A 23,324-nucleotide genomic window follows, 5' to 3' on the forward strand; every position below is an offset into this window, starting at 1 on the left:
CTAATTTAACCTTTTTCTCAGGAGTTGAAAATATAAAGATATCTGTTCCTGGTCCTTGGAGATCAGTGTTGTGCATGTATCCATCCATCTCTGTGTGTACACCACCTGCATAAAAATGCTTATTGTCTATATGTGTGTTTATATACAATATTCACTGAAATTATCCCTACAATTATTTGTCCCTTTTCTTGATGCGTGACTTCTTTGTGTATGAAATTGTTATGTGATCGTGGTGCTAGATGAGCTACCCTCGAGCTCGGCTTCATTATGACGTAATTAGAAGCTGCGCACGCAGGGGTATGTTTGAGGTGCCCTCGGTGAGGTACGCTGGAAGAGCCTGCAGTCCGCAGCTATACCATGTTGGGTGCTGACTGTAAAGCTACAGTACCTGCAGCTTGCTGCTAGGGGGCGCTCAACACACTGCTTTAGCTTGATTCTGCGTGTGCCTGGCTGTGGAGGTGGAGACTGCATTTGAGCAACTCTATTCAGAAACAAAACCAAAACAAACACATACACAGAAAAAAACAAAACAAAACATGAAAGTAATTATTCAGAGGGTTGCCAAAGCCAGCGTGACAGGTTAGTGCAAATCATTTTAATGTATCTAGAGGTTTTTAAAAAATTACCTTCCTGAATTATTTGTGTGAGAGAGAACGGAAGGCCATGCATGGATTTTATTATGCAATGTGGATTTGCACAGACCACAGTAGAACATGCTTCTAGCTTTTATATTGATAATTGATCGAAATACACTTTAGTCGTTTAGCGAATTCTTATCCTAATTTTTGACAATTTAGCAACTCGTGGAAGAGTTCAGCTAAATATGGTAACAAATAAAACAACAGGGAGAATTTTCAGTCACGCAATACTAGCGGTGTAGCTGCAGTAGTGTCTAGAGAGCTGTCAGACAAGCCGGGTGCTTCATTTCAGTCTTCCTGAGGGTGGGTAAATTGACGCTACTTGTTGGATACAAATTGAACTCCACATACGTCAATTCATCATTTGAAGTGGTATGCCAATATAAATCGCAAAAGATTCCCCTGAAAATAATTTTACAGTGTGGTGCTTTGTTAACGTCTTGTGGCTTTTTAATTTAAGTACATTAACATCAGATGAGCAGGTATAGGTGTCTCCCTAGAGTTTTAACGATGTAAAGCTACCAATATATACTGTAAATAAATCTGCAATATTTGTGAAAATGTGTGTAACTGTTCCATCCTGTAATGTAGAAATCAGTTTTACATGTCTATAAAAAATGCATTACATTGCATTATGATTATTAAAAACGTAATAACCCATTCATTTTAATATATTTTTAAAAAAAACAACAACATGTAAGTGAATTATTACACGAACATATTAAGCACAATGCTTAATAAAGACAAATAATCTGTCATTGGAATGATTTTCTTTTAATTGAGGAGGCTGTGTGGTCCAGTGGTTAAAGAAAAGGGCTTGTAACCAGGAGGTCCCCGGTTCAAATCCCACCTCAGCCACTGACTCATTGTGTGACCCTGAGCAAGTCACTTAACCTCCTAGTGCTCCGTCTTTCGGGTGAGACGTAATTGTAAGTGACTCTGCAGCTGATGCATAGTTCACATACCCTAGTCTCTGTAAGTTGCCTTGGATAAAGGTGTCTGCTAAATAAACAAATAATAATTTATGTTATTTTACGTCACTACTGCACTCACCCAAATACATATTCACAGGGACAGAGCACCGACTAAAGTGATCTTGCTAAATATTAAATAAAGTCAATGGAGGCGATGAGATTATAGTACAATATAGTGACACCTAAAAAGGTTGCACAGTTTTAATTATGCACATTTCCAGCACTTGGCTAAGTAGAAATGTATAACTGGGTTGTTGATGATGACCAAAGGTGAACCCAGCAGGAGAAAGACAGTGACAGAATTTAATAAATTGGCACCGGTCGATTGACCAAATGGTCTGTTGTGTTGCATGTTGTATGTTGTCTAATGTGTGTTATTTTTTTTTAATGTTTAATAGTGGGAGAGGAACAGATAAGTTCAATTGGAAAAGGGATTTGTGTGTTATTAGGGATTTCTGTGGAGGACACCCAAAAGGATATTGAATACTTGTAAGTATACATATTCGTTTGCATTCATCGTTCTTGCTATTCTGCAGCAGTAGTACGCCATTATTTTACTGTGTTCACCTGATTCTTCTTTTTTTTTCCTCTGTTAGAGTTCGAAAGATTTTGAACCTGCGTTTGTTTGACGATGAGAATGGAAAGCACTGGTGTAAAAGTGTGATGGATAAACAGTACGAAGTGCTTTGTGTGAGCCAGTTCACCCTGCAGTGCATCCTGAAGGGAAACAAACCTGACTATCATGCCGCCATGCCAACAGAACAGTCCGAGCCATTCTACAACGACTTCCTTGAGCACATGAGGAAGACTTACAAGCCAGAAGTGATTAAAGGTAAGGAAGTATATTTTCACTTTCTTAAAAAAAAAACAGGGAGGAAGCTGGGGGGTGACCCGGCAACCCCACGCACCACAAGCGAGCGTCTTAACCACAATGCAAAATGTATTTGCTTACGATTGTAAGTCGCCCTGGATAAGGGCGTCTGCTAAGAAATAAATAATAATAATAATAATAAAATAGCCGGGCTCATCTGCATTCGTGGTCTTTGAGCTTTTACCCCATCTCACCTCACTGACGGGAAAAGGACAGAACCCATGATGGCAGTGTATCGCACAACACTGGCTGTTACTCATATTAGGCAATAGCTAATTTTGGTGTTCTAGCTTGCTAGTAATTTCAGCTGTAATCACCTACAAAACCTGAATCTAGCTCAGGGGTGGGCAATTCCGGTCCTGGAGGGCCGGTGTCCCTCATGGCTTTTGTGCTCTAAATGACTTAATTAGTCCAATAATTGGTAATAATTGGTCCAATTAAGTAATTTAGGGCAAAGTTGGAACAAAAGCCAGGAGGGACACCGGCCCTCCAAGACCGGAATTGCCCACTCCTGATCCAGCTCATGAGTAATGAATTAAACATTATGCATTCGTGACAGTGGGATTAAAGGGCACGGTGTGAGGTATCAACTTGCACTACATCGATTCCTGATTTAATGGGGACAACCTGCAAATAGGATGAAACTGCATTTTGGGGTACAGAACATGCTAAAATGTTCTGTACCAGCAGTGTGGAGTAGTGGTTAGGGCTCTGGACTCTTGACCGGAGGCTCTGGGTTCAATCCCAGGAGGGGGGACACTGCTGCTGTACCCTTGAGCAAGGTACTTTACCTAGATTGCTCCAGTATGTAAAAATAATGTGATCTCTTGTAACAATTGTAAGTCGCCCTGGATAAGGGCGTCTGCTAATAAATAAATAAATAATAATAATAATAATAATAATAATAATAATAATAATAATAATAATAATAATAATAAAACAGCAAACCTGAATCTCTGATAATCAGGGAGATATGAAGAGGCTAATGGGCACTGAATCTCTGATAATCAGGACGATATGAAGAAGCAAATGGGCACTATCGCCTTTCTTGCATTAACATGTGTTTGAAACAGTAGCACACAAAGAGGTGAAAGTGGTAATTCCTGTTTACAAAATCCTTAGCCCAACATGGCAGCCTCTATCAGGAGCATTCTGTTACTTGCTTTACACACTTTGCAACAAAGGATTGCTTAGTTGTATTGTCATGTTGTCAAAAAGATGTTGTGCAACTGCAGTACATTTTTTTTACTTTAAATAATAACATTACAAAGATATCATAAGCAGAGGAATGCTGCAGCAAGGGTGATTTCAGTTGCATAGAAACGATCCTTTACAGATCAGAAAACTCCATTGTGATCTGCGGTCCAGAGAAGCTGCGTACCTGATGTTTTTCCGCATTAAAAAATCTGAAATCTGTACAAATACACATAGCAATTTTGGAAACTGTACACAAGAAAAATCAACCCAACAAACATTATCCAATCTCTGGCTAGCCCTGTTGTCTTTGCAGCCAATCACAGTAAGAATATGAAAAAATCGAAGCTACACAGGTTGAAGCGTAAACACCCCAGTCCAGCTACAAATCCAACTGGAACCATCGTCGGAAGCTACCGCTAAAAAAAGATACTAAACAAACTTTTATAACGTATTAATGCATTTCCTTGTTGTATTTATCTGTATGGCTTTATATTGAAGTGTTTTTTTTTTAATTTAGTCATTGCCAATTATTTATTATTTTCTCCCCAATTTGGAAATGGCCAATTATTTTTAGGCTCAGCTCACCGCTACCACCCCTGCGCTGACTCGGGAGGGCGAAGACGAGCACACGCTGTCCTCCGAAGCGTGTGTCGTCAGCCGACTGCTTTTTTTCACACTGCGGACTCACCATGTAGCCACCCAAGAGCTACAGCGTCGGAGGACAACGCAGCTCTCAGGCAGCTTACAGGGAAGCCTGCAGGATGCAGGGGTCGCTGGTGTGTGGTGAGCCGAGGACACCCTGGCCAACCTAACCCTCCCTCCCCCCGGGCGGCGCTCGGCCAATTGTGCGCCACCCCCTGGAAGCTCCCGTCCACGGTCGGCTGTGGAATAGCCTGGACTCGAACCGGCGACGTCCAGGCTATAGAGCGCATCCTGCACTCCACATGGAGCGCCTTTACTGGATGCGCCACTTGGGAGCCCCCTATATTGAAGTTTTAACATGTTCACTGACTTTAAGAATTTAATGTTAAAATGTAAGTAACATAATTAATTTGCAGAGTCAGTGTGATAGCTCGAAAGAAATTCGCTAAAGCCGATAAAGAATATTATAGAACACATATGTGGTTGTACAGTAGTTCAAAGTAACACTGCAGTTAAAATCTTTTTTAATGCCTACCATTAAAGATTGTACAGTATTTATTGAGATTACTCATGACTTCAAGATAATGTTATTTTAATTCCTTGTGCATACATTTTACTCACTGTGTTAAAATTAGAGGGTAAGTTACTCCCAGACCCAAAACCTTATCTGTAGCGCAGAAGGTGATCATTAACCGCAAACAAAACTCTTTTTTTTTTTAGTCTTCCTTGCATTGCACCAAAATACCCAGCAAAATGTGTAAAAATTCAATTACCAGTGATTTAAAAAAAAAAAATTGTATTTTTTTTTCAGTTTTCAAAAAGTAGTAGCAGGTAAGGGATGCATTTAGGAGTAACTTGCACAATGTTAATCATATTTTAAAGCACTATTGGCTATTGAGCACTCACAGCTGACCTCTTCTGAGAAACCAGGATTTTAGAATTTGCAATTAAAAACCAAACAAAAACAGCACTCTAAATTGATTCAGTTCATATACAACACCAAGATAACACTTTGCTGCACCAAGGTCATCAAAAAAGCGCTTAATTTCAAGCTGATAATCATTGGTGTCTTCACAGGAGCTCTTTGTCAATGAAGTATGTGCTCTCATGAAAATAGGTTACATCACAAGGGAAAACGTACCAAATGCATATGCTGGACTGACTGATAGGGTGGTTCATTAATTAGTCTCTTTAGTGAGCTCTGAAAACTGATGAGGCTGCATTCCACTTTACGTTACAATTTTTTTTTTTTTTTGCCCGACTTGTGAAACATCCAGCAAAAAAGTTTAATCACTGGAGAGCTGGGCTTCATCTCCTGCGTTATAGTAAAAATTGACAAGCCGTGCATACATTTGAGTGTTAGAACATGTTTGGGGTCTTTCACTGGCTGGTTTCACATCTCATGGTGAAGCTCGAAGAGGCATCAAACCGACCGGTTTCATTTACTGAAGCTCATGTTGGAATATGCCAGTTCCCTCCTGTGTCAGTGGATCTGTGCTGTACAGATTTTGAAGTATTGTCAATAATGCTATATTAATCTTTATTACGTTTTTATTATGTTCCTCAGATGGGAAGTTTGGCGCCTATATGCAAGTACATATTCAGAACGATGGACCTGTTACTATAGAGTTAGAATCGCCAACTGGACCCGCTGATCTAAAGCAGGTATTTATGGGATGGGGTGGGAGTCAGTACAAACCTCTGATTTAAATACAGATGTAACTATATATATATATATATATATATAATATATATAATGATACTGATACCAGTTTACATCATTTTTGACACACAGGTTAAAAAGTGAAAACCGTGCCGTGTTTATTCTTAGTTTGCTCATGCATTAAAAACATTAAAAACAGTACTGAAGTATAAATACTGTTCTTTTGACTAACTGCAGTCTTCCTGTGTTTTGAATGAGGAAGATAGGGAGCCAAGCAACATTCCCTTTTGTATTGAAAATTATTCAGTACAATTAATTATAATGTTAACGGTTTAAAAACAAAACGAGCATGCAAGCATGCACACATACAGTCCTTTGTACACACATGTACATTGATGCACTTAATTACAACAGAACACTAAGGACTGTATTAAAATGAGCAGCTTACAGAGGTCCATACGGTAGGGTTGCCTGAGTAGTACTGAAGTAGAGCTGTCTGCACTGAAGTAAGTGTCAAAGTAGAGTAGCTCACTAGGTGGCAGTAGCGCAACACTTGAAAGAGCACTAAAGCCAAAGTTATTGCAGCAGAATGGACAGCATTTACTATGGCTACAAATCTTATGTAATGAAATTACTTGTTTTAGGAAATATTAGCTTGAGTAAAAAACAAGACAGGAGGCTGTCAATAAATTAGTCTTATATTTTTACCTTTATATTTTTTATTGTTATTTCACAATTTTCTGTATTAATTTTTCATACAAATGATAAAATGATCAGTTAACAAGTAAAAGTAACCAAAATATATAAAAATATTCAATTGAATGAAACAATCAGCTGCCCCAACATGCTACCAGGTTTGAGTCCCACTTTTAACAATTAGCCAAATTGCTGTTCTGAATAGAACTGTTCTGAATAGTCTGTGACCCCCCAGATCAGAGATCTGACACTTTTGTGTATCATTATATTTCTCCTAACATCAAAGATTTTACAAAGATAATACCCTTTCTTTCTCTTTGTTTGACAAGGTTATGTAAATCAAAAACACTGAGCACAGGTATTTAGGAGTGCTGTGGTTTAGATCAGTTAAGTAGACCTTGCTGTGTACAGTAATGTGTGATTTCAAATCAGTCATTCTTCTTCAGAGTTGAAAGGCTTGAACTTAGAGGTGTGTTTACTTTGTTTAAGTCTGAACTGCACACTGTGCCAGTGTACATTATGAAGGGATCTCTATCTGCTTTCACTGTAATACATTTAAAAGGCTGATAGGTGCAACTGTTATTATTTCCTAATGTAACATAAGTGAGTATGCTTTATGTCCTTGGAGGCAGGCATACTATATCATCAACTGCAATATTTAAGGTCAAAGTCTGTAAAAAAAAAAAAAAAAAAAAGTCTGCTCTTTAAACATGATCCATACATACACCTAGATACCAAACATTATCGTCCAATTTCACGGCCCCTGATCAGCACTAATTTTGGACTACCTTGCCTGAAATCACATTAGGTGAGCTATTCACCTCTACATTTCTGTGAGCATTTTTTAAAATCTGATATTTAACTTACTGTACCTTACAAATTTTCTTTATCACCCACTTTGTGTACCCACTGTTACTGTTTCCATCTTTAGGGTTGTGTTTGAATCTGGTTTAGTGGAATGAGGTAAAAATACGTGTGGTGGTGAGTCAGGTTAGGATTGAGGTGAACTGGCAGAGATTTGCAGGGAAGCTCACATCTAGTGCCTATCTAAACAGCATTGTCCAGAATCGCCACCTGGGACTAAGCATTCACTCAATGGATCAATCAATGGATAGAGCCGACAGAGCCAACTATGCCTTTTACACTTCACACCACGCATAGCAGTTCATAACCTTTACTGAGCTTCTCCAGATGTATGTGCAACACGACCATCACTTTAAATAACCTGAAATGGGTTCATCAGACCATTCTTTATTTTGCCAGTAACCCATGATCCATGGTCTACGTCTATTTGCTTAACTAGATATGGAACCTCCCTGTTGGCACCTGAAATAAGTTTTTCAAACTGTACAATTCTTATAGACGGGAGGTTAGCTCTCTGCATGCTGTTTTGAATATTGGCACTGGGGTGTAAAGTGAAGCCTCCTCACAAAATGTTGCAGTCTGGCAGGATGCTCCTCGACAGGAGTTTGAAGTTCTAGACATTTTTCCAGAAACAGCAGCAGAGGCTTCAGCTGGCCAGGCTGGTTTCTTATGTATGTCTCAAAGTAACCCTTGTACTCAATTACCACCTCACCCAGGCTTTAAAAACCCTTAGTTACCTGTCATTAGGGTCATCGCTTTCCCTCTTGTCCCGTGTGCTGTTTGACAGAAGATGACCATTTATCCTACCGTAACACTGATTGTACTCATCATTTTTTAATTGAGTGTTTTTGAAGTTCTGGATGGTTATATACATGTAACAGGACCCCCCTGTTAACGAGGCCTTGGTCTCAGTGGGTAAATCTCCTGGGTAAATAAACCAAAACAATTAAAAAATAAAAGTTCTTAAAATTGGTCTATTCAGTTGATCTGAACAGTTTACTATTATAACAAGCGTAATTTTAGAAAACTGTGCCTTTTGAGTTTCTTTTGTGTATTTACAGTATCTAATGCCCTTAAAGGCTGGTAAAATACCTTTTTAAATTGATAATTTAGATCAATTTAATTGAGTCCTTTGCGTTTTACCCGCAGTAGCATAACACCTGACCCCAAGCATCATAACGCTTAACACAGGAAGCAAAACAAGACAATGAAACAATAGAACATATCCGGTTTGGTTTATTCATTTGCTTTAAGTAATATTTTAAATGCAAAAAATAAAAAATAAATAAAAAATAGAAAATATGTGGTGCATGCTCATATTAATTAAACCTGTATGGATTATACAGTATAATAATTAGTGTATTTATAGAGATTTCATATCACAGTTTTTGCCATAGGTTCTGATCACATTACAAGGATCAGTTGATTGTGTGTTTTCACAATAGCTGCCAGTGCCATCTTTACCTTAATTTTAGCTTTCCTGAGCGCAACCCCAGGTACTAAGATATGCCATATTCCATGTAAATGAATGTTTCCTTCATTAACAAAATGTAGACTGGCATTTGTTATATTAACAATTGCATTCAGTTTGAGACACTTTCTAAATGGCCTAATTGTACCTATTGTGTTGAATAGATGCTTTAACATCTTAACCCAGGTTGGTATGGAAACAGTGTTGGTGTGGGTGGCTTGACATTTATGACAAACAGCTACACCTCTCTTATTAATGTATTTTCTTGAATCAAAGGTCCCTACCTTTTAATCAGGCGGTCATTCAGTGATACATTGCAGTCAAGTTTGCTAAAGCTTAAAAAAAGCGTCATGGGTGCCTTTTTAAAATCTTGTACATTTGAATTGAGTGATAAGGCATTGTAGTGACACTGGAAGAATGTCAGTGTCATTGATGGCCTGGGCAATCTGTTCGAGACACAGAATGCCTTCTTTGTTGCATAGTGGACACCTAGCATTGTAAAACTGAAATAAGATGATTGGATAATACAGTAAGTAGATTACTAACAATGGGCCGGCAGATCATAGATATCCTCTTAGTACTTTAGCTATGCTGCAGAAAACCTTTTGAACGATGGCTCCAGAACTTTAGAAAGAGTTTAGTGATTGTAGGTCTATTTACTCCAGCTTGTGGCTTGGTATTTCTTGCAGTGAGGACAATTAAAATGATGGGGCCATTGTTTGAATGGGATGGACTTGGCACAGTAGTATTTTGAAGTAAGGAGTAAAATCACATTTAAAATGTGTGTAAATGGCCAGCTGTATTCTGTATACTGTTGTTAATTAATCTAATAGCAGTCTAGAAACGTGTCATGAATATCAAACATTTGGTATCACTTTAGATAACAGGACTTAATTAGCCATTTAATTGTATATTAATAACTATGTAATAACATGTTCTTGCTCTTATACCCCTTTCACACAGACGAGTTATGACGGCTCAGAACCAGCACTGATGCGCCATTTTGGTCTGTGAAAATTACCTGTACTGTCACAGAGCCGTCATATTTTATGCCATCACTGATCCATCTCGCGAGCACTGAACCGTCTTAACTCCTGTGTGAAAGGCTACGCCGGCACTGAAGCGCTATAGTGGGCATGGATTGAAAGTCAAGGTTGTCATGGTATTGTACCAACAAAGATTGCACTGTTTCGTGCTATGTGAACGGGTATTTTAAATAATTTTTTTAAACGTCTCTGAGACGGCTCAGTAGCGGCATTTGTGTGTGAAAGTGGCTTTACTGATACATGCTAACTACTGTATAATTACACGGAAACCTTTTGAGCTGCTAGGGCTCTTCCTATGTAATTCCATACTTATTTGACCAGTAGTTACCATGTAAAAGCAAACGCCATATGGAATTACCGTGTTATTATCATGTTACTACAGTGTCACAGTTTTAAAGTGCTACCAAACATCTTTAAGTAACCGAGTTAAAACTCTGTGAAACGGGCCCTTTATGGATTTCCATATTTCTTGCCAGTGTTACAAGGGTTTTGGATTGAAGTGCAGAGTATGCAGGATTTTAAACGGGATAAACAAAGTAGTGCAGTAAGAGCACCAGTCTCCTTTTTCTTAGTTATGGAATAGATTTGGCTGCATTTTTCTGATTCTGATTCCAGTCACATATGCAAGTCACTTAACCTCCTTGTGCTCCATCCTTGAGATGAAACATAAAACTGAGGTTCTATTGTAAGTGACTCTGCAGCAGTTGGTGATGCATAGTTCACTCCCTAGTCTCTGTAAGTTGCTTTGGATAAAGGCATCTGATAAATTACTAATTAATAATAATAATAATAATAATAATAATAATAATAATCTATGCAGTAGTGAAAAATATCTCAGATGATCTATGCACCTAAAAGCTATTAAAGCTTTAGAGGGGGAACTTTCTGACATAATGACATGAGTGCAAAGGGTTGAAAACAGCAAGGGGTTGAAAACAGGGTTGAGGCCCTGGAGGAGTCTCAGGAAGAAATGAAGGTTGATCCCCCTGCCTCCCAGTCTGAATTGGAGACCCTTAGCAGTAAGCTGGACGACACTGAAAACAGAAATTGCCGCAATAATCTCCTGAGGGGATCGAGGCTGGGGACAGGATTCATTTCTTAAGAAAAACTCTGGGTTTGGAGGAGGAAGCTAGAAATGGACAGAGCTCACCGGTCCATGTGGGGGCACGGTTTGAGTGATGGATCCCACTAGGAGAATCATGGATCTTAAAGTTTTATTTTTTAGTTATTTTCCGATCTTTTTTTGTGCCAGTTGTCGTTAGTATATTGCATGTAGACAGTTTCCAGATGTCTGCTTACGTTTTCTCTCTGATAAAATAGGCAAGCCTCTAACGGATTAGGTATTGCCTCATGGAATGTTAAAGGCTTAAACCACCCTATTAAGACAAATGTGGTGTTATCCAGTCTTAACCCTTTAAGGACCGGGATTGTGTTAACACGATCATACTGAAATGAGCTTCTAGGACCACAATTGTTTAAACATGATAAAACGGGAGCTCCCAAGGGGCGGCGCACAATTGGCCGAGTGTCGCCCGGGGGGAGGGAGGGTTAGGTCGGTCAGGGTGTCCTCGGCTCACCGCGCACCAGCGACCCCTGTAATCTGGCCGGGCGCCTGCGGGCTTGCCTGTAGCTGCCCGAGAGCTGCGTTGTCCTCCGACGCTGTAGCTCTTGGGTGGCTGCATGGTGAGTCTGCAGTGTGAAAAAAAAGCGGTCGGCTTGACGGCACACGCTTCGGAGGACAACGTGTGTTCGTCTTCGCCCTCCCGAGTCAGCGCAGGGGTGGTAGCGGTGAGCCGACTGTAATAAATAATTGGCCATTCCAAATTGGGAGAAAATAATAAAAATAATTGGCAACGACTAAATTTTAATTAAAAAAAAAAACACGATAAAAAAAGCACTTTGTTTTGATGACTTGCAGGGCCACACATACCATTGCATACAGGAGGGACTGGCGTTCAATTCGTGATAGTTTTTTTGTTTGTGTGTGTATGACTCCACTGAGAGGGGCATTCAGTGTCTAAAGGGGCAGAGACAGACAGTTTTTGTGGGTACCAGCAAGAGCAGGGGGGTTGCCATTTTAGTCAACAAAAAAGTACAATTCAAGCTTGTTAAAGAAACAAGGGATCAAATGGGTAGATTTGTAATAATACTGGCTGAGATACAGGGCCAGGTGGTTATCCTAGCTAATGTCAATGCTCCAAATGGTGACGAACCAGACTTTTTTAAGGATGTGGAAAATAAACTAAATGAAATGGGTCAGTATCCATTGGTAGCAGAGGGAGATTTGAATCAGATAATGGATCCAGTTTTAGACCGCAGTTCTCCTTTCACAGGCCGTGCACCTGTCAGTGAGAGTTTGAAGGGCGTGTGTGATGGTCTGGGCTTAGTAGATATTTGGCACCTGCAAAATCCCAAGGAAAGACACTACACATTCTTCTCTTCTCCTCATAATGCATCCTCTAAAATGCATTTTTAATTCCACTGTATCTTGCGCAATTGGCAATATTGCTATGTCAGACCACGCATGTATATCCCTCCAACTGCTTGTATTTAATAAAAATGAACAAATCCCCAAGATGGAGGTTTAACTCTAGTCTTTTATAAGAGGAAGAATTCAAAGATGACTTTAGAGCCCAAATTGCTCTCTATATAGATACTAGTTGTGTCTTCTTCCTCTTCTGTGAAGGTAATTTGGGAAGCCATGAATGCTTTTCTGAGGGTGTGATTGGGTAGCGTCGGCAATGAGACTCAGAGACCTGAATGCTGCAGTTCACATGCTCACCTGCATTTATTTACATATCACGACAACTCAAAAACAACAAAGCACACCGCACAGCACCTTCACCATCACTATTCTAAACTAACACCTGTGATCACCCTGTTTATATACCTAATTAATCATTTGTTACATTTTCAGCTCCAGCCACATTCCCACATGTTTTTGCAGGGAGGAATTTAACCCCCTTCCTGCCACCCCATTCCACACTCCCGTTTCACACTGCCACACTGCTTTATTATTCAGTACTCTTCACAAAAGAAAAAAGCTGCTGCAGCTAAACAATTGACAGTCAAAAAGGAACTTCAAACTACAGAAAAGGCCTTCAAACAGAGTATGTCTGCAGCCAATTTAAGAGAATTGATAAAGATCAAATATGAATATAATTGTCTCCTTACAAAAAAAAAAGCAAAATTTGCCTTATTTAAGGTTAAACAAAAGTATTCTGAAGAGGGACATAAGGCAGGGCGATTATTAGCTCACTATTTAAAACAACGAGAGGCAGCAACAATCATACCAGCGGTGAGGGCTTGAGAGGGAAATTTTGTGAGTCATGCAAAATAAACCAACTTTTAGGGTATTTTGTACTTTCATATATTGTATTTCTCTGAGGCATCAGCAAAGAAATGTAAGATTCTATCTTTGACAAGTTGGGCCTGTCTGGACTAGATGACCAAGACAGAGACTCCTTGGATGCCCCAATAACATTGGAGGAGGTAATGGAGGCAATAAAGGGTTTACCCTCGAACACGGCCCCAGGTCTAGATGGCTTCACAGGGGAATTCTATAAAAGTTACGTCACTGAATTGGCTCCCCTGCTATTAAACATGTTCACAGAATCACTTGCAAACAACTCCTTACCAACCACCCTGTCTCGAGGGCTTATTTCACTTATACTTAAAAAAGGCAAGGAGCTGTGTTAGTGCTCAAGCTACAGACCCATCAGTCTGATTAATAATGATGGGAAAATGTTATCAAAATTCTCTCTTGCTGTCTGGACAAAATCATGACAAAACTGATTCACCCTGACCAAGTGGGGTTTATTAGAGGCCGATACTCATCTGCCAATATTAGGAGTCTGATTTGTTATTATGTGGGCTGCACAAAAAGCTGACTCTCCGATGGCTACTATCTCATTATGCAGAGAAGGCCTTTGACAGGGTGGATTGGGAGTATTTATTCTTTACATTGCAATTATTTTGTATTGGTCATAATTTTATTCGCTAGGTGCAATTGATATATCAACACGCAACAGCAGCAGTTTTAATGGCTTAATGTCCCAGCAGTTTAACCTGAGAAGGGGCATCAGACAGGGATGCCCTGTTTTACCCTTACTATTTGCTCTAGCATTGGAACCACTTGCTGCTGCTTTTCGCATTGACCCCTCTTTCCCAGGGCTTCAGGTGGGAGTTTCAACACATTAGCTTCTGCTCTATGCCAACGATATCCTGTTGTTTGTGTCCGACCCTGAGAACTCTATTCCAACCCTAAGTGGTGAATGCATTCTCCAAATTCTCAGGATACAAAATCAATTGGGCAAAGTTCATGCTACTCCCCCTAACATCCTTCTGTCCCAAATCTCTGGGCATGCTCATTTCAGTGGCCAAAGATAGTTATATATTACCTGGGCCTTACAATTCCACCCGAATTAGATAAATTAGTTTTATGCAATATTGATTTTACTAGATGGTCTTCTTTGTTTTTGTCTCTCTGGGGAAAAATGAATATGAACAGTTTACTCAAATTAAACTCTTTATTGCACATTCTCCCTATTAAGATCCCAAACAAAAACTTTATCAATTTAATTGATCGACTGTGTAACCAGTTTCTATGGAATGGGAGAAAATTGAGAAAATTACAAAGGCCTGTGGATGGAGGAGGGTTGGGAATTCCTAAATTAATATTATATCACTATGTATTTGTCTTAAGACATATAGCACAGTGGACCACTCCCCCTCCTTTGCTCTGTTACCAGTAAATTATCTCCATTGGGCCAAAACCCATCCAATCTTATCATACTCTCAACAGCCTTACAACCCTTATTTAATTGATTCAGCAGGGATCTGAATAAATCCTAAATTGTGTATTAGTAATTCCCCCTTTTTATGGAACGACTGGTATCGCAAGGACATTCATATTTTAAGGGATATATATATATATATATATATATATATATATATATATATATATATATATATATATATATATATATATATATATATATTATTATTATTATTATTATTATTATTTATTTCTTAGCAGACGCCCTTATCCAGGGCGACTTACAATTGTTACAAGATAGCACATTATACATTATATCACATTATACAGATATCACATTATTTTACATACAATTCCCCATTTATACAGTTGGGCTTTTACTGGAGCAATCTAGGTAAAGTCCCTTGCTCAAGGGTACAACAGCAGTGTCCCCCACTGGGGATTGAACCCACAACCCTCCGGTCAAGAGTCCAGAGCCCTAACCACTACTCCACACTGCTGCCTATAATAATAATAATAATAATAATAATAATAATAATAATAATAAACTATATTTTGTATAGCGCCCTTAAAAGCAATCATCTCAGAGCGCTTCACAATTAATAGTACAACAATAAATAAAAAGATTATACATAAAAAGCACAAGGAAATAAAACAATCATAAAAATCATAAAAACGCCTTTCTAAAAAAGTAAGTCTTTAAATTAGCTTTAAAAACACTCAAAGAAGCTGAGTCCCTGATCTCTAGTGGAATTGAGTTCCATAATTTGGGGGCATAGCAACAGAAGGCCCTGTCGCCCATAGAGCGCAGGCGAACAGGCGGGACACACAGCAGTCTGAGATCAGCAGAGCGGAGGTTGCGAGCAGGAGTGTAAAAAGATAAAAGATCTGACAGATAAGTCGGAGCTAGCCCATGAAGAGCCTTATATGTCAGCATTAAAATTTTAAAATCAATTCTGAACCTGATAGGCAGCCAGTGCAAGGCCTCCAAGACAGGAGTAATGTGATCTCTTGAGCGGGACCGAGACAAAATTCTGGCTGCAGAGTTTTGGACAAATTGAATTTTAGTGAGGATGCTATTAGACACCCCAACAAGCAGGGCATTACAGTAATCGATCCTGGAGAAAACAAAGGCATGAAACATAGATTTGAGTGTCGTCTGCGTAAAAATGATAGCGTATGCCATAAGGCCTTAAAATGTGGCAGAGAGGAAACATATAAATACTAAATAACAGGGGGCCGAGGATAGAGCCTTGCGGGATGCCAGAAGTTACTGGCCCAACCTCAGAACTAAACCCACCCAGGGAGATAAATTGTTGACGTCCTGTTAGATATGATCTAAACCAGTTGAGGGCAGTGCTAGAGATGCCAAATAAACACTCTACTCTATCAAGTAGGATCTCGTGATTTACAGTGTCAAATGCCGCACTAAGATCCAAGAGGATTAAAATTGATAATGCACCTGAGTCAGCAGCCATTAACAGATCATTAGTGACTTTGACCAAGGCAGTCTCAGTGCTATGAAGATGCCGAAAGCCAGATTGAAAGGGTTCAAAAAGATTGTTAGCAGTGAGATGCCAGTTTAATTGCCTAGTGACAGCTTGTTCTAGTAGTTTGGCTAGAAAGGGCAAATTTGAAATGGGGTGAAAATTATTAAGATTATCCAAGACCATATAAGGTTTTTTAGGCACAGGAGTGACTGCAGCAGTTTTAAAAGCAACCGGGACCACACCAGAACTCAGGGACTCATTTATAATAATTAACACCAAGGGACAGAGCAGCTCAAAACAGGACTGAAAAAGAACAGAGGGGTAGGATCCAACAGACAACAGGTGGCTTTCATACGAAGGGCCAGATCTGTACGATAATTAAGAGTGAGAGGTGTAAAACAGGATAGAGAGGACCCCACAAAACCAGACAGACTGAGAGACTGTGTAAGAGGAGTCTGAGAAGAAATACTAATATGTAGATGAATATTGTCAATCTTAGACTTAAAAAACTCTAACTATTGCATAGCTGATGTGAAGCCGGTAATGTGGAGGGGCAGTTAGGCTTTAACAATCTATCAATAGTAGAGAACAAGTGTCTATATGAAAATAATATAATAAAATCATTACAAAAAAAAATTAAAACAACAATTTGATTTGCCACAGTTCCAACTCAGACACATGCTGTGTAAAGTCTTTGGTTCAAGTACTAACCCACCACAGAGATTTTTGGCAAGGGACATGAAGTTTCTGCTTACTATGCTCTGCTCCTGAATAAATAAAGAACAAAATCACTCTCAATCAGTCATATCTCATTTACTTGTTTCCCAATAATCCAACACTGCATCATTTAGAAGAAAACAACAGGTTTCTTCAAAACTTTGTTACCATAAATAGCCACACAGAAGATAATAATAATAATAATAATAATAATAATAATAATAATAATAATAATAATAATAATAATAATAATTACTTACATTTATATAGCGCTTTTCATCCTGAAGGATCTCAAAGCGCTTTACATAAAGGAAGGGGCTCACTTCATCCACAGTTGGGTGATGTGTGGCAGCCATTTTAACGCCAGCAGCTCACTGCACAGCAGGTACGTTGGAGAAGTGAGGAATACTTAGCCTGTTAAACTTACAGGGGGAAATTTAGGAAAGCCAGATTGAGAAGGCCTGAATTGGATTTTCTTGCAAATTCGCATACTCATTTTGGACAAGTCTATATCATATCAAACTATTAAATTAACGCTCAACAACAAAAATTACACCATAACTATGGCTTTTAAAACAGCTACAGGACGAATACATCACTTTTCAGTGTGCTGCTGCACAGATGAATTTCCCTTCTTTTTGCTGTCATATTTCAGTAATATTTTGCAAGATTTGTATTGTCGTATAACAATGTCATAATTTTTCCAAACAGTGGAAAGCCATACCTTTTCCAGCAATGGAATCTTTCACTGCTACACATTCTCCTGTTTTTTACTCCATCAGCTTATTTTATACAGATGAATTATCATCATGATATAAAGTGGGTCATGATATAAACCGAGTTTCATGTTTGCCTATGACAGCATGTTACGAGTGCGAGAAAAAAAGAAAGAAGACTAATGGTGAATTGGCGTGGAGTGTTTTAATACTGTTAATGCATATAGTTTACTAGTACAGGACAAATACGTTTTGTGTCATTAACTGGTACAAAACAGTTGGTCTCATTATCTAAGAAAGGCACGAATTGTCGACTGATGAGAGCTATCAATTAGGCGCTGCACTTGGTGTTTTTTTTGTGCATTTGTATGAGACTGTTAAAATTTGGTGACATTGGTGTTTTGCAACTGAACTGTATCCCGTTAAGACTGCCCACGCAGCATTTGACAGGCTGCACAAAATGTCAGTTTATCAGCTGAGATGATTATTGGTTGTTAGTTGCGTTGGAAATTAATTATATCCTATGGTTACTTAGTAAAGCCTGACGACGCAGCATTGGACAGGCTGCACAAAACGAATAAGCGGGTTTGTGAGATGATATTAGAGAGGTAATTTCTCAAAGAAACTATGGTGCATGTTTTTCAAAAATTGTGAAGTAGGAAGTGAGTTTTAAGAAGCACTTGCACACAGAGGAAAAAAAATTAGTCACTTAAAATTAAAAACGCCATAATCCACTCACTGATAACACACTGACCCGACCCGACCCAAGCCAGAACTATAATATATAAACTACACCCGACCCGAACCCGACACTTATTGTCGGGTCCCATCGGGCTCAGGTCGGGTAGCAAGGCTCTACATCTGGGTAGTATTGCAGCCCATGAGCGACTCTCGTAAAGGCTGGTTAACAAAATAGATTTTTTTTTTTTTATCATAAAGATATTAAGACATATGGAACCACAGAGAGACAGGGTTATGACACTGGCACTTTCATTTATTTATTTATTTAAATGTTATTATAATAATGGTGTTTATTTGTTTACTTATTATATTTAGTTTATGTGCTTATCTGTTTGTTTTATTTCTTTAATTGTCTGTGACAGGATGGTGAACACAACAGCGTCTGCTCCAGAGTTCAGTTTATCCAACAATGTGGAAGATTTATTTATTTACAGACTCGACAATAGAGACAGCAATTGCAGCAGTTAGTAACCTCACGTAGTGTGTAGTACACAGTTCAAAACAAAAATAATACAGAAACAGAAAATAAACAAACACCAACGTCCTGCTCTGTAAGCCTTCTCCTTCGGGTTGGTCTTACCCAGGCAGTCCTTTTAGTCCTTGGTGTTGTTAAAAGTCCACGAATATAAAAGCAGTTAATCCTCTGCTGGAACAAAAGCAAACTGTGAATATCCAAATAAACACTACTGTTGCTGCTGCCGTCTCTCTCTCTCAGTCCCCACACACTAACCTCAAGCTCTCTGGTTGGTTCCCCTTTTATGTGCCCAGCCCCACCCTCTGATTACACCGTGTAACATTTTTTTTTTTTTTTTTTGGTTCCTGGGTAGTAAGTGTTATTTCCTAATTGCTTATGCCTCAAAAGTATAGAAAATGGCTATTATTCCCCACAAACTTTGCTTTTGTGACCAGGACAGTGATATTTTGAAATTTACCTATTTCCAATGAGAAAACTGGCGAATTTGTGTCTTTTCGTTCACATAAAGTCAGAAAAAAACAACATATGAATCCAAATTAACATGTATTTATACTAAAGTAATACAAAAATGACTACAAAAGATTTAGAAGTGAGTATTTTTTCGAGATTTACGATTATACTGTAAATCACTTTCACGAATCAGCCCCCAAATGTAGTCTCCCATCATGTTCTCGTTATACTGTCCTTCACTGACAGCTCATCCAGGAGCCTCAAAGCCGTGCTGCTCCATAATGGTAACAAGTACCCGTCTCTTCCCCTGGCTCACTCGGTGCACCTCAAAGAGGATTACAACAGCATCAAGACCTTGCTGGACGCCTTGAAGTATGATGAGTACGGCTGGGACCCCCGGAAGGTGCTGATGCCACCACTGCACATCAAGTTGGGCCTTATGAAACAATTTGTCAGAGCTCTAGATAAGGAGTCGGCAGCCTTCAAGTACCTTCAAGACTTCTTCCCTAAGCTGTCTGAGGCAAAGGTCAAAGCAGGTGTCTTCGTCGGACCACAGATAAAGAAGATCCTGGCGTGCAATGAATTCCCCAAGAAGCTCACTAGTAAGGAGAAAGCGGCTTGGAACAGCTTTGTCGCAGTGGTTCGGGGCTTCCTGTGCAATCACAAGGCCAAAAACTATGTGGAGCTGGTTGAGACTCTGGTGATGGGAGACTACATTTGGAGGCTGATTTGTGAAAGTGATTTACAGTATAATCGTAAATCTTGAAAAACTACTCACTTCTAAATCTTTTGTAGTCGTTTTTGTATTACTTTAGTACAAATACATGTTAATTTGGATTCATATGTTGTTTTTTTCTGACTTTATGTGAACAAAAAGACACAAATTCGCCCGTTTTCTCATTGGAAATAGGTAAATTTCAAAATATCACTGTCCTGGTCACAAAAGCAAAGTTTGTGGGGAATAATAGTCATTTTCTATACTTTTGAGGCATAAGCAATTAGGAAATAACACTTACTACCCAGGAACAAAAATTGTGTTACATAGTGTTAACGGCACACCAATCCTAGTGATTGTGTTTCAACTCGCCTGTCAGTCACAGGTGAAGCTGTGCACATACCAACCACTGCCCCACACAAAGATGGCGTCCGTTCAAAACAGAGCTTCCGCCCTCGTCACGTCATGTTTGTGTGAGGCACCCAGGATTAGGCCACAGCCCTCTAGCGTCTGGGAGGGCGAATTACAGGACGGGATCACTTTACTCTGTTACATTGTCATTTTCTGTTTTTCTTTAAAACTGGTTATGTATACATATAGTTCAGTATATTGCAATGTGCTCTGTTTATAATTTGTTATTTTGTTAATCAATAAAACAATTTAATCTAAATATATATATTTAAATTAAGACTTCATGGTGGTAACCTCCCTAGAAGAAGAGCAACCATGAGCTGTGCTGCAGTTTTTAAATACTGGCAGTACAAACAATGTTTGTGACTTGTTATTAACAAAAAATCCATCCACTTTCCAAATGTAATGATTTTTAAATGCCACTGCCTAATAGTGACACGCTTGCTGAGAGGTGAAGGACAAATAGCGGCAGCTGGATCTATTGTCTATGTGATGCTAAATGTGGAGTAAAGATCTGTGTGCTTACGTAAGTAGAACATAATGGCCATACTGTAGTTCAAAGGCAAAGCTTAACATTTCTTTAATGCTTTGTTTTGCACTGTATGTATTACAATGGAGACCCACTAGTGTACAGTCACCGAGGGTTATGTGCCTAGAATTAATATTTAGAATGGGTTTCTTTTTGAATGTCAAAGCATAATGAGAAACTCAGTAAGCTGTTTCAACTCAGAAAATGAAGGCCTGCTTTTCCCTGTCCAGCAAGCTCATTGTCCTCTCTCTGTTGCACGGTCCTTTGGTTTTGTAAGCTGTTCAAATTTGGTGGAAGTAGGTACTATTTTTTTCTTTCAAAAATATTTATGTAGGGCAGTGGTTTTAAACTTTTTTTTAACACTGTACCCCTTCTGTCTGTAGGCTTCGGCTCAAGTACCCCTTTACAATTTCTGTCTACTGAGTGGTACTGCAGTTGCAATAAACACATCTGATTTCACTTTTACTTCTTTATTTTAATATATAATTCATGTCCCAACAGTTTGGGACTGACAAACTTCTGGTTTAGGACAGAATAGCAAATACTAATTCTTAAAACTTTTAATTTCAAGTCTTTGGATGTACAGATTCAAAAAACAGTATTTAAAAATATCTTCGGAAATGCATGTATTCGCTTTTTTTATTCGGCAAAATAATTATAAATAATCTAAAATCTGCACTGAAAATGTTTTTCGTTACCATTTACTTCCCACCTCAGCATAATTGTGTGCCATTTAAGATGTTTACAACATCAAAAACATTAACCTCAAGATAAAACTGTAATAATTAAAAATGATTAACTTTTTATTAAAGCCAACATTAAAATGATCTTCGGTATAACTTTGCCATTTTGCACTTCCTGTAGACTCTTCCTTAGTTTTTATTTTGCAAGTAAGAAATGTATGCACTTTTCACTTGAAACCTACCACGACTAGGCTTAAAATGGTCACTTCTAAGGATAGTATATTAAATAGAATTTAGTTCATTCTGTAATTAAAGCCATGCAGATTGGATATAATTATATCAGCCAGGTGATTTTGTGCAGTATTTAATCATAGCAAGGTATCCATTGGGATTAAGTAGAAACTTGAATACAAGAAGACTCTGCATCATCTTGACATAGCTGCTGAGGGGGCAAAACTGAACAGATCATCTCCTGGCTAATAATTAGGCTAATTATAGTCGTGCTTTTGGGGAGAGGCAGTTCTTTTGGACTGCAGAATGCCATGTCTTGTACCATTTGCATGCATAATATTATCCTTTTTATAATACTAAGTACAGTGTGTGCCACCAGTAATGCAGTCAGGGAATCAACAAAGTTGTATTTTATCGTCCAGAAAGAAAACTTTAACAAAGCACTGGAAAACAAATTCATTTTGTAATGCAATTCAAAACAAAGGGCTCATTAAGTAAAAACTGTAAATAGGGTTCATAGTTTTTTTTCATGTTTTTTTTTCATGTTGTTCATTTCATGTTGTTCATCTCCATAGCATCATACACTGACTGGCTTAAAAAAAAAAATAATAATAATAATAATTTATTGGTCCACAATAGGTAGCTCCAGTTGAAGGTTTCTGTGACTTGACCCACTTTAGGACGTCTGTTATTTCTCACAGTATGTAGCATACATCTGTAGATCTGTCAAGACATGCCTGTGACTGGAGTTGTGCTTCTGCAGTGTTGTCATTTCAGGAACACCTGGGATATTGTCTAGATAGATGTGTTGGTCAAAACAGCCACTGTGTTGAGGGATGAGCCAGTTGTATGGGCACCCACCACCATGCCCCTTGTAAAGTCACTCAGGTCCGTACTTTCCCGGGATTGTTGCTGAACAGTTGCACACAACTCTCACACAGCTTGAATTGGTATAGGGAACCACATACATTTGCATACAGTGCAGACTAGGGTTCTTTCTGACTTTTCCTAGATTGTCTAATTTTTTGGGCTAGTTGTTTTACATTATAAACTACCCCAGTTGGCAGTGTGTGTGTGTGTGTGTGTGTCCTAAATATAACGTATAAACATGTCCCAGAAAGGCTGAGATAATATTCATAACTGTCATTAAAGCAGCCAGAAACATCCAAGAACAATGTATTTTATTCCAAAAGATTCTTTAAACAATGTATACATGAAAACTGTGTGACTAGGACCCAGTGTAATACAAAACATTCCATTAGTTTGGACGTGACTGTGGTAGTCTTAAGCTAAATTTATCAAGGAATTATTATACAGTAAGTTTTTT

The 23,324-nt window shown here is 38.7% G+C and overlaps 1 protein-coding gene across 2 annotated transcripts in view; it reads left to right on the plus strand.

The window, feature by feature from the left end:
• The first annotated feature begins 352 nt into the window (after positions 1-352).
• The window catches only part of LOC117402177 (D-aminoacyl-tRNA deacylase 1-like), a 39,492-nt gene continuing 16,520 nt past the window's right edge, over positions 353-23,324 (plus strand). The window contains exons 1-4 of one of the 2 annotated variants that reach the window (XM_034003075.3): positions 353-579; positions 2,011-2,101; positions 2,209-2,444; positions 5,890-5,987. In XM_034003075.3, coding sequence (XP_033858966.1) covers positions 537-579; positions 2,011-2,101; positions 2,209-2,444; positions 5,890-5,987 — 468 coding nt within the window. In that variant the 5' untranslated portion in view covers positions 353-536. The remainder of the gene's footprint in view (positions 580-2,010; positions 2,102-2,208; positions 2,445-5,889; positions 5,988-23,324) is intronic. The other variant, XM_034003074.3, reaches the window with a different exon arrangement.

The sequence above is a fragment of the Acipenser ruthenus genome, chromosome 5, assembly GCF_902713425.1.
Source record: "Acipenser ruthenus chromosome 5, fAciRut3.2 maternal haplotype, whole genome shotgun sequence".
Lineage (NCBI taxonomy): Eukaryota > Metazoa > Chordata > Actinopteri > Acipenseriformes > Acipenseridae > Acipenser > Acipenser ruthenus.